Source organism: Rhododendron vialii, chromosome 8a (genome assembly GCF_030253575.1).
Source record: "Rhododendron vialii isolate Sample 1 chromosome 8a, ASM3025357v1".
Lineage (NCBI taxonomy): Eukaryota > Viridiplantae > Streptophyta > Magnoliopsida > Ericales > Ericaceae > Rhododendron > Rhododendron vialii.
In genome coordinates, this window is record NC_080564.1 from 2,294,179 (window position 1) to 2,305,224 (window position 11,046).

The 11,046-nt window shown below is 42.4% G+C and overlaps 1 protein-coding gene across 1 annotated transcript; it reads right to left on the reverse strand.

The window, feature by feature from the left end:
• Nucleotides 1-738: 738 nt before the first annotated feature.
• On the reverse strand, nucleotides 739-5,264 carry LOC131298333 (ras-related protein RHN1). The gene is made up of 8 exons (XM_058323723.1): nucleotides 5,086-5,264; nucleotides 4,916-4,993; nucleotides 4,237-4,404; nucleotides 3,678-3,726; nucleotides 3,224-3,297; nucleotides 2,872-2,965; nucleotides 1,831-1,950; nucleotides 739-908 (listed from the first exon to the last, which is right to left on the reverse strand). Exons 1-7 carry the CDS (start codon nucleotides 5,122-5,124, stop codon nucleotides 1,850-1,852), a joined length of 603 nt encoding a protein of 200 aa, XP_058179706.1. The 5' UTR covers nucleotides 5,125-5,264; the 3' UTR covers nucleotides 739-908; nucleotides 1,831-1,849.
• Nucleotides 5,265-11,046: the final 5,782 nt, after the last annotated feature.

The window sequence follows — 11,046 nt, forward strand, 5'->3', positions numbered from 1 at the left end:
CAAGGTGTGCATGCGCACCACCACGGCCTACTCGAACATAGCAATGCACAAAGTCACGCGTATATGTGTTGTGCGCCAATACTCTTCCACATCCTCCTCGCGGCCAAGCTTAACAAGCTCTTGGATATGACTACCCCTTTGCAGATACTCACTAGTGGAGTGACTCCACCGGCTCCGCTTCTCAAGAAGGTTAGACAGCTCGGGTTCCACTTTGTTCGCGCTTACGACATCACTGAGGCTACCGATCCTGGTCCTGCCCTGGTCTGCGACTGCGAGTGGCAAGGTCAATGAAACCAGCTACCGCATCAATTACTAGTCTTGGGTTTGCTTCAACTTTCGATCTTTGAACGTATTAATATACCACCACCAAAGCCAATACCTGATCTCCATGCCGCCACACGGTGTGGAAAACAAGACAGCAAATTATTTCATTCACCTTCCTCTGTGGAAGTTCAAAACAGGTCCACAAAGAAGAGAGAACAAATGTTGAATACTTCTACTGACTACTTCCTATATTGAGTACATATTAAGTGCTGAAGCTTTACGACATGTAAAGACTGCAGAGAGTCTGAAACTTTATCACCACAAATACGCGTGCGCGCTTGTTTGTGTGTGTGTGCGTGCGTGAGAGAGAGAGAGAGAGAGAGAGAGAGAGAGAGAGAGAGAGAGGAGATTTTTTTAACTTTTAGATTTCAGGATGAAAGCATCCATAAAAATCCTTATACATGTCATCTACAGGGGAATGAGAATGAAATTGTTTCTCGACTTCTTTATGACCAATAGTTTACATCAACAACTCCTTACCCAGTCATTCATACACACAAAGCAACTAACCATTTCCAGTGATCAGCAATGGCGACCGAGATTTCTGCAATTCCTGTGTATAATAAACGTAGAGCATCATGTTCCTGCCAAACAAGGCAATGTTGATCATGTTATGACCCAGAAAGAAGAGCTTTTTCAGCACATGGGAACAAAAGGATACACAAAGAACCCACAATAAGTAATTGAAATCATACAATAAACAATCAGGTTCTTACCAAACCATTCTCACTAAAACTAAAAGGGTAAATAGTGACCCTTCTACACCCACCCTAAACCTTCAACATTTACGAATCTAGCAACACTTCTGCACTCGGAAGTCTCTAGCCTGACTAGGACCGAGATTGCTAGTTCGTAAACGAGTTATTTGCCAGGAAAGCGAGGGGCAAAACGACAAACAAATTTTATGCAGGTACACTCATGTTGCGCATCAAGTGGGGAGATAGCATTATATTTCTTTGATTGAAGAAATACACTACAATATTATACATCAACCAAAATCAGAAAAAAAAATGCAGAGTTGCAAACTTGCAGACACCCCAACACTTGCAGGACGCATGTTTCATGACAACTCTTATTTAATCATCCATTCATGCCACCTTCGCCAAGATACATACATTACTTGAAGTGCATTTCAGACGGTAGAGCACAATCGCCAACCATGCGATTTTCTCCTATGAAAATGATTGCAATTGTAAGTAAATCATACAAAGTACTCTGATTTTCAAAGGAAAATGCTAAGCACAGCAGCAGTGGTACTTACGGTACAAAAAGTGTGTTGGAATTTGATAAAATATACTGACGTGCTTGAAAGTGAATTGAAAGGTTTGAAGCGTATATCGAAATTTTAACTTTCAGGCTTTATTTGCACCTCAACCACCGACTAGTGGGTAGTTGTTAGCATGACTCATTTCTAAAACCATACATCTATAGGATGATGAATAACCAAAACAAAAAGACAATAATTAAAAACGAAGACGGGGAAAAATATGAGTGAAAGAAGATTACAGGCTTTGTAAGACTATCCTCAGGCACAGCATGAGGCAGCTTGGGATCCTTCTGCTGGTCTGTCCACAAGAACCATCCCTGCTGGATTCTGAGCAGGCTGAGCTCTAGGCAACCTCTTGGCTATTTACAAGAACGACAACGATTCCAATCAGCGGATCAATGGCACCAAAAAAAGTTAAGAAAGAACATTCACCTCATCAAACTGCGAGAAATAATATTAACAGGAGGCTACAGGTAATGTCAGAATCATACAGAATCATATCCTGGGCAATAACGTATGAGTTGATGATGTGGTTATAATAGATCCTCTAAATAACGGTAAATTCTGAACTAGCTTCAACGTCATATCCAACTATGACTTTTAAAGAAGGAAATAGCAAACTCAATCTGGTGCATAGGTAAATGCTATGATTGTACCTTTATGATCCATTCACCACAAATTCGTCAATCTCCTAGCCAAATAAAATTACCTAAGCACACCAACCAGACAAATTCTGAATCGGATTTTACTCCTTGTTGAAGCATCATGATGACCTAAAACAATATTCCCAGCTCTCTTTCAGTGCCTTAGTTCCTTTACATTTAGAAAAAAAGGGTACTTTCTCCAACCAGGGTAATTCAATTCCAGTAGACGAATAATACAACTTGCAGCTCTAATATCAGCTGACCAATGGACAGAGGAGAAGGTGTAATGATGCATTCGAGCAATGTATACTTGTGTTATACTAATCCATAATAAAAAAAAAACAGGCAAGCAAACTCTTCTCCTGTCTTGACCATTAACAGAGGATGCACGAAGGATGTTCTCCTTGTAATTAAAGTAGCACACCTATAGTGCAATCCTTATAACAACAAAACAGAGCAAAATAGCACAACTAAGGACTACTTAATAAAGAACTAAAATAAGTCAAACAAATTTCAAGTAAGATCCAGAAAGTATAGCAGTAATTACACAGCTCCTCATCAAATTCCAGTTCTAAGGTCCATAACCAATAATAAGGGCCTGTCCCCATTCAGCAGCAAAGAGACTTAGAAACAAACCTATTTCATAGAATATGTCATTGACATTAGCAGCAGTTTTGGCAGAGGACTCCTTGAAAAATAGACCATTTTCCTCTGCATACACACGTGCCTCCTGCAAAGTTATTTAGTCCAAACAGATTAAACATGCAACTCTAACAGTAACAAGTAAAAGAGAGCACGGAAATCAAATCTTCCATTGTATAGATGTTTGCTACAAAGAGTTAAGCAAGTCACTGTTTATAAAGTATGATGGCGTCGAATAATAGAGCAAATGAGAACCGTAGAGTTAGAAAGTGCTAAAAAATGAAAAGGGCGGTGGAAAACAATTGCAAAGTTATGATGGTTTCCATCCACACCATGTAGACCTTACCTCTGCTGTCACTTTCCTTTTATCCTCCAAATCAGCTTTATTCCCAGCAAGTGCCACCACCATGTTAGGATTACCTATATTAACCACATAAAATGGTCACATGACTGTGATATAAAAAGATCTAAGCCAGAAGAAGTATTCCTGTCTATATGAACAGGATAATAATAGCCGGCTTCACGTCCATAAAGAAACACTAACATGTTAAGTCAATAGATAATTAAATTAAGGCTTTGGTTTGTCTAAGGAGAGACTCATATATTCTTCACCGATGGTTCCTTTGAAGCAAATAGGTCTAGTGCGGAAGGGAAATCAAAATCCACTACACTCTACTTTACACACTATCTAAACGGTTCCTTTGAAGCAAATAGGTCTAGTGCGGAAGGGAAATCAAAACCCACTACACTCTACTCTACACACTATCTAAATGAACTCAACAAAGTCCCAGCATAAGCACCTTGCTTCTGAAGTTCTTGCACCCACTTCTTAGCCCTCGCAAATGAATCCTAATCAATTCAAAAAGGCAGAAATAGTTAAGCGATATGAAAAATAAGAATAAGATATCAAACTTGAGAGACACATATGGGCAGGTTCTTGCACCCACGTCCTAGAGACACTATCTACTTAGATGATAAAACGACCAGCTTTAACAAAAGTACCCAACAAATAAAGAGAAGTGGCAAGTACTTCTCATTCAAGTACCCACAATGCAGGATAGGAATTGAAATACTCTGGCAAAGGAATCAGAAGAACATTTATACTATCCAAAGATTCCAAACTCATAACTAGTTTCAAGTCAATACCACCAAACCACACCGAGCCTCGTGTCCCGACTAGTAAGGGTCGGTTACACGAATTCTTCTTCACCACCCTGCTACGGCAGGCGCTATATACTGAATCAAACCAAATATCTCATTTTCAATAACAGCATCCCATTACAAGTTTGAAGTCCATATATGTATAAACATATACAAAATGCATTTGTATGCACTCGCAAAAGCGGGAGATAGTCTAACCGTGTTAGTGATGTCATAAACAATGATAGCAGCAGCTGCACCTCTGTAGTACATTGGGGCTAAGCTGTGGTACCTCTCTTGTCCAGCGGTGTCCCAAATCTCAAACTTCACCGTCTCGTCGTTCACTGCCAGCGTCTGCGAGAAGAACGCCGCTCCTATCGTTGATTCCTAAACCATCATAATATCCAAACATCCAAATATCCAATTACAAAAATACGAGCAGAATAAGGAAGAGCACCAGGCAGCAGCGATTCTTGCAAAAATTCGAAAACATCCCATGACAGGGGAGATAAAATGTTACAAGTCTATCCTGGCTCACAGATCGGTAAGGGTCTTCAAATAGATTGAAAAAAAATCACAAAAGTTACGCAACTGATGTTTAATATTTTTTTTCCAGGTAGTTTACTTTGGGATCGCAACTACTTTGAATGTTGAATGACATCACAACTGAATGTTTTCATGCTGTTGTGATAGTTGGATATGGGATGTTTAGGGGCATTTTGTTCTATACGGTTAAGAATAGTTGGGGGCTTAAATGGGGTGAGGGTGGCTATGGATAGGTTGCTTGGCATCAAATTAGAGATTTTTTATAACCTCGAAATTTTATAAAAAAGACCAAGTCAATCAAAACCCTAGAAAGTCAAAAGAAAAGATCTTCATAAGAGCAATCAAGTAATACCTGGAATTCAAGGAATTGGCCCTTGACGAAGCGCAAGACTAGGCTCGATTTACCAGCTCCCATATCGCCGAGCAAAACCTAAATGATCAAAATCGCCATCGGAATTCAAAAAACGATCAATTTGAGTCATACAATCGCGTACACCGTATAGGCTATGCAGAGGAACTCACGAGTTTAGCGTTGAGACTGTTGTGCCCAGTTGTCGCCATGGGATCAAAGAGGTCGACGGATCGAGAGGTTTTTCGTTTTCAAGAAGTTTGATTTGAAGAGAGAGAGAGAGAGAGAGAGAGAGAGGTTTTGGCTTGGAAACGGAAGACGTGTAACTGCCGGGGGGGGGTTTGTTTTTGGTACGAAGCGTGGGGGGCTAAACTGTATTTATGGCGGTTGCTTTCGGGGTAATTGCACTGGTTGCCCTAAGGTTTCTAAAATGTGCAACAAGCCGTTTTTTCTTTTACCTACAGTGTATTGTTTGGTTTTCCTGCTGGAATGATTTCAAGATGGAAATGGATGCTTTCTAGTCCACGTTTTGGACTGGAGGAGGGCAATCCTCATCGAAACCGTTCATTTGGTGCAATAAGTGGTTTGGATGTATTTTTAGACTTTTACGGGTAAGAGTGTATTCTTACCGATAAAAGTATATGAGAAAATCCGAATAATTGAATCTAACAATGCAGTCCTGATCGAGACCGTTCATTTGCTGCAATCAGCAGTTTGGATGTATTTACACTTTTACCGGTAAGAGTGTATAAAAGTGTATGAGAAAATCCAAATCATTAAATCTACCAATGAAGTCTTGATCGAGACCGTTCATTTGCTGCAATCAGCGGTTTGGATGTATTTTTATACTTTTTACGTGTAATAGTGTATTCTTACTGATAAAAGTGTATGAGAAAATCTGAACCATTCAATCTTATTGTAATACCCCATTGTACATTTTCGTTAATTTATACATTTACTGTTTATAAGTTCTTCTTTATATGTCTTTCATATGAATTTTTTTTTTTTACATAAGGAGAAGTTAAAAGATGAAGATAAGCGAATTACTATTAAAAGAGAAAAAAGATTATTGGTGGGTGATTTTGTACGCGGGTGCATGCATGTGAGGCACATACTTAACATCTATGGTATAAAATGACAAGGAAATGAATTAAGTGGTGGATGGACAAGTGTCTTGATTAGACACCTTGCATGTGAGCTTACTGAGCAGGTGGTGTAAAAACAAGAGCAAAGGATTTCTTTTAAGGACAAATAAGTTTTCGGTGAGATTCTGCCAAGAGCTAGAAGGCCAAGTACTTGGGAGTTGGACGCGAAGCTTTTACGGTGTTGCATGCGATTTCGGAGCGTGATGGCAAAGCGATTTGAAAGCGAGTGTGAGATACATATTTTTTTGTACAGTATTAATGTTGGGTTTTTGTTAATTGTGTTATGTGCGGTAACTATATGTCGTGGAACTATTTGGTATGCATGTGACAGAATGACTAGACTAATAAGTTATGCCAAAAGACAAATTGGCCAATGGGCTATGGTGAGGCTAGTGAGGTGGTACGTCACCCGTCACATACTGAGGAGGGATTGGATATGTGATTCCATTTACGTGGAATGTGTTATATTCGTGGTTGGTGTTAGTACGTGGTGGTTGATGTTGTGCAGTTAATTTAGTATTGATATTGTACACGTTATTAAGTCTCACATACTTCTGGGGTCCTTTTGGACTCCAGCTTGCAAGGTAGTTAGCGGGTCAGGTGCTGGTGATGCGAGCTTGTCTAAGTTGCTGCAAGGGTGTGTTGTTGTTTATCTACTTTAGAGTTAGTTGTAAATTATATGATTTTTGAAATAAAAGACAGATTGTAATCTTTTTAATATCATGGTGCTTAAGGATCCGAATTGTTATACTACTGATGAGCGGTCCTGATTTGGGAGCCACAACCTTTCAAGAAGGAACGGAATGGTCACCACTTCACGTCCCACGGCCACTAGAATGGCCACTTGATTGAAGTCATAAATTACAATTTCACATATGTGAGGATTGTAGACACCCCATTCTGGACTGTCCGGATAATGTCATTTGTCGATCTTTTATTTCCCCAATGATGATTATAGTCGAAAACAGATCAAGGATAAGGGTGTGCTTAAGCCTTGAGCATCCAAAACCCATTTCAAACCTTTCAAACCAGAGACAAACGGCCCCAGCAAAACCCAACTGGCATACGCCAGTGTCTTGGTGACGTACGCCAGTAAGCTGCCACGTGTCAGTCATCGACCAGTGGTCCAGCTTATACTGGCTCACGCCAGTAAGAAATGGCGCACGCCAGTCAAACCCAGTCAAATCAACTTTATTCAGCCACTTGGGCGGGACTTTTGTGCCACCCTGACGTAGGCTACAGTTCCCCTGATGATTACATTCGGCAGGGATGTTCCCCCACTCTCCTACATTTACCCTATCACCCTTTCTTCTCTCTCAAGCTTTCCCTCCAAAAACCAACCAATCCAACCAGCCATTACTTGGCTGGTTACACCCCTCTCTCCTCTATATATACTCCCCCCTCACACTCTTGCAAAGGGTTACCAAGTTCACAAAAGGGTTGGCCTCATTAAGAAGAAAAGTTCTCTCTTCTTCCTCCTTTCTTGCTTTCTCTCTTCTTCTTCCATTGAAAGAGAAAGGAAAGAAGCCCACTTCCACATACCTCCACTGATATCCAGTCACCATACAACATCCATCTTCAACCTCTAGGCTCTAAACCACCTTCAAACTTCAACACCCAAAAGGTATACCACCTTTGCATTCCTTTCTGTTTTCGGCCCCTGAGGGGAACCAGCAAGGCCCAGGCTGGTAAACAATACTAGTCCTGGCCTTGAACTGGTAAAAATACAACAATCGTATGCGACGATACTTGGCGCACGCCAGTTCCTACATGCCGTACGCCAGTCATGGCAGTATGAGCACAACTGGCGTGGGGATCATGGATCGTCATTCCTTTTGTTTTATCTTTCTGTCGATCACCTTAGCATGCTAATAACCGGTTTACTGCTTTCCATATTTAGAACTGTTTAGTGGTACTATCCTATCTTTTTCATCTCTGTCATGTAAAGGCCTCTGGGATCCTTCTGGTCATGTTCCAGAACCCAGATGATGCAAAGCCAAACACTGGAATCAAAGGCAAAGTGGCGTACGGCAGTAATATACTGGCGTACGGCAGTAGGCTTCTGGGTCCAGTGACTGGCCCTTGCATCTGAAGCGAAAGCTAGGCCTATCTTTTGTCCCACACTGTTTTGGGGTGTTCTGCTTTCTTTCATGGCCTAAAGCCATTCGTTTTGCCTGTGACTGTGTATATTCTTCTATATTAAACTGCGTGGTTTGCCCTGGGTGTGCGCTGGTCCTTTTCCAGAGCCCAGAGGGTTGCAAACAAAGACTGAGAGATCCAACAAGTGGAGTACGCCAGTTTATATGTGGCGTGCGCAGGTTGTATCACCATGCAGTGGCTCGACCAGTGCATGCTGGCAGAATCTGCTCACGTCACCTTGTGACAGCGTACTGCAGTTTGCTCGGGATGCTCAGTGCTTGTTCTCAATCTATACTTAGCATCGCAATCAAATCATTCATAAGCATTTTGTCACATAAACTGCAATTTGTTACCGCTTTCGTCCCCATTAACTGTTCCCCCGCCCTAACTGGCTAAAAAAATGATAAAATGAGAGAAAAATGCAAAGGTTTTCATGAAATGCCCGAGTAGAGACCGATCTCCGGATTGGGCGAGAGGGGGTGCCATAAAACCCTTCCCCTCTCGTAACCTGGCTCCCGAACCTCAGATATCGAAGGTGACGACGGACCGGTCTACGCCTTTTCAAAATCAAACAAACGTAGCAAAAACGTTTTCGAGTTCGGTTCCTTGGGTGTTCCTACCGCTAAAACCCGAGTGGCGACTCTGAATCGAGGCGTTTCGCCGCGCTTTTTCCAAAATGGGCCGCGCTCAGTCTTTAAAAAGGGAACCCAAAGATCGAACGATTTTCGGGGCGCGTGCCCACAGTGGCGACTCTGCTGGGGATCGATTGCGTTGATTGATATTTGGCGATTAATACATAATTGAACAATTCTCAAAAGCTTGTCAAAACAGCACGCTTCGCGCTGCTGAAGAACGGAATGGTAACGTAACAGGATCTCAGCATCCGACCAGTCCGAACTGGGGCTTTCATTATTGTTCTCTTGTGTAGTTTTCTACAAGTATCAATTAACAAAAGTGGGCCAAGCTTCAAAAGGCATTTGTTTTCAAAGCGTTGCATTTCTCTCTCATTTAATCATTCTTCGGTGTTCTCCGTTCGTATTGATGGTTGGTCAACCCCGTTGAGGTGTTTTGGGTAACCGGCACAGTTTACTGGAGCCCGGGGTCCTCGAACGCCCAACAACCTTGGACGATGATGAGTCGTACTACCGTTCGACCATTGCTTTGCTCTACGCGTTGCAATGGGAGGTATATTGCGGCTCTAGTCAGAGGAACCCCTTTAAGCCAAAACCGGCCTCTACAGCGTGTACAAAGCATTAGAACCTTTCAACATAAGACAGGAACCCGCAGGGTAGGATTACTTGTTTCTAACCCCATATCCTGTTTATGTGTTACTGCTTTTCCTATCGCATGCTTGTACATACATTCATGACCGTTTTTGCGTAGGAGCATGCTAGGGCGGCTTCTAGGATATCTTTTGTCGAGTCTGTCTTGCGCCCATTCGACGTTGCCTTGGCCCGATGACGAGTCATGCATCTCGATGGTGCATGTTTTCAATTTTCAAAGTCCTTGGATCAACGAGACTTTGGGAAATCAAGACTTTCTAAGTCCTTGTCTAAACGCCCGATCGAGGTTTCAAACAGAAAACTCCGAAGTTGAAACTTCGATAAGGGAAAAGTCAAAGACTTAGGCTGTTTTGGCATCTCTTAGTGACAGTCGATTCAATCAAGGATACACCCTCGAAAAGAATATCCGAGGATTCATGGCAACGTCCAAATGTCATGAGATAGACACTCTTTAGTCATAGAGTCTAGGAGGACACCGACGACGATGACATGCGCTTTGCATTCCTTCAAATTCTTTCAAAAAGCTTGCTGCAGGAACGCCACTGAGTTCTCATTTACTTTACTGTCAAAAGCTCTAGGCCATTTCACTGAAGGAGAGAGCCAAACCTACTTGGGAGCGTCTGCCAGGGCTATTTCACTGTCACTTCCAAAGCCATATCGCCCTCCTCAACCATTAATCCAAAATGGCAGCACAAACAGAGCTGGCTGAGCTAAAGAGGTTTGTTCAAGAAATGAACCAGAAAATGGACAAACAAATGGCTATGGTCCAGGGACTGGTTGACCTTTTTGCCTCTGTCATTTCAAAGACAGATTTGGGGCTAGTCAAAGAACCTCTTCAGGCCCGCCACGCTCCTGCGGTTGGAACCAAGCTGTGCTCGAAAGACGTGTTCAAAGACCTGGTTGAGTTTCATAAAGCCAGGACTCACCCGGAGGAGAATGTTGAATCCTTGTTCAAAGCCAACGCCGAAAGGGAGGATATGTGCGACAAAGAAATCAATCCCAAGGGCAAAAGAGTGCACCCTGTTGATGGTGCAATGTTGTGCAACTACAAAGCAAGCAAAGGCTCCACCTTGAACCCCCAATCCAATCGCCGAAACCCACCAAGGACCTTCTCCCGTTTCTCCACGCCTTTGTCCTCGGTTTATGAGAAGCTCCTCGAAGCTGGCTTCCTCAAGCCACTCCTTCCAACTCCTTCGCCTCGAACATTCCCGGCATCCTACAACCCAAACGCCTATTGTGCTTTCCATCAAATGCCTGGCCATCTCACCGATGCCTGTTTCCGCCTTAGACATGAAGTTCAAAATCTCATTGACAATGGCACCATTCAAGCTCCACTCCCATCAAAGCCCAGCGTCATATCCAACTTCATGCTCCAACACGTTTCAAACCCATGTGTTAACCAGATATCCATCAACTCTACTCAAATCAACTCAAGCTCCACTCAAATCAAACCTAGCTCCACCATATTCAACCCAACCCTTTTTATTAGCCCAGAAAATCAAACCAAGCCAACTTTGTCTCTCCCATCGGAACTTGAGGTTAACCTGATGGCCATAGGTGCAATCGA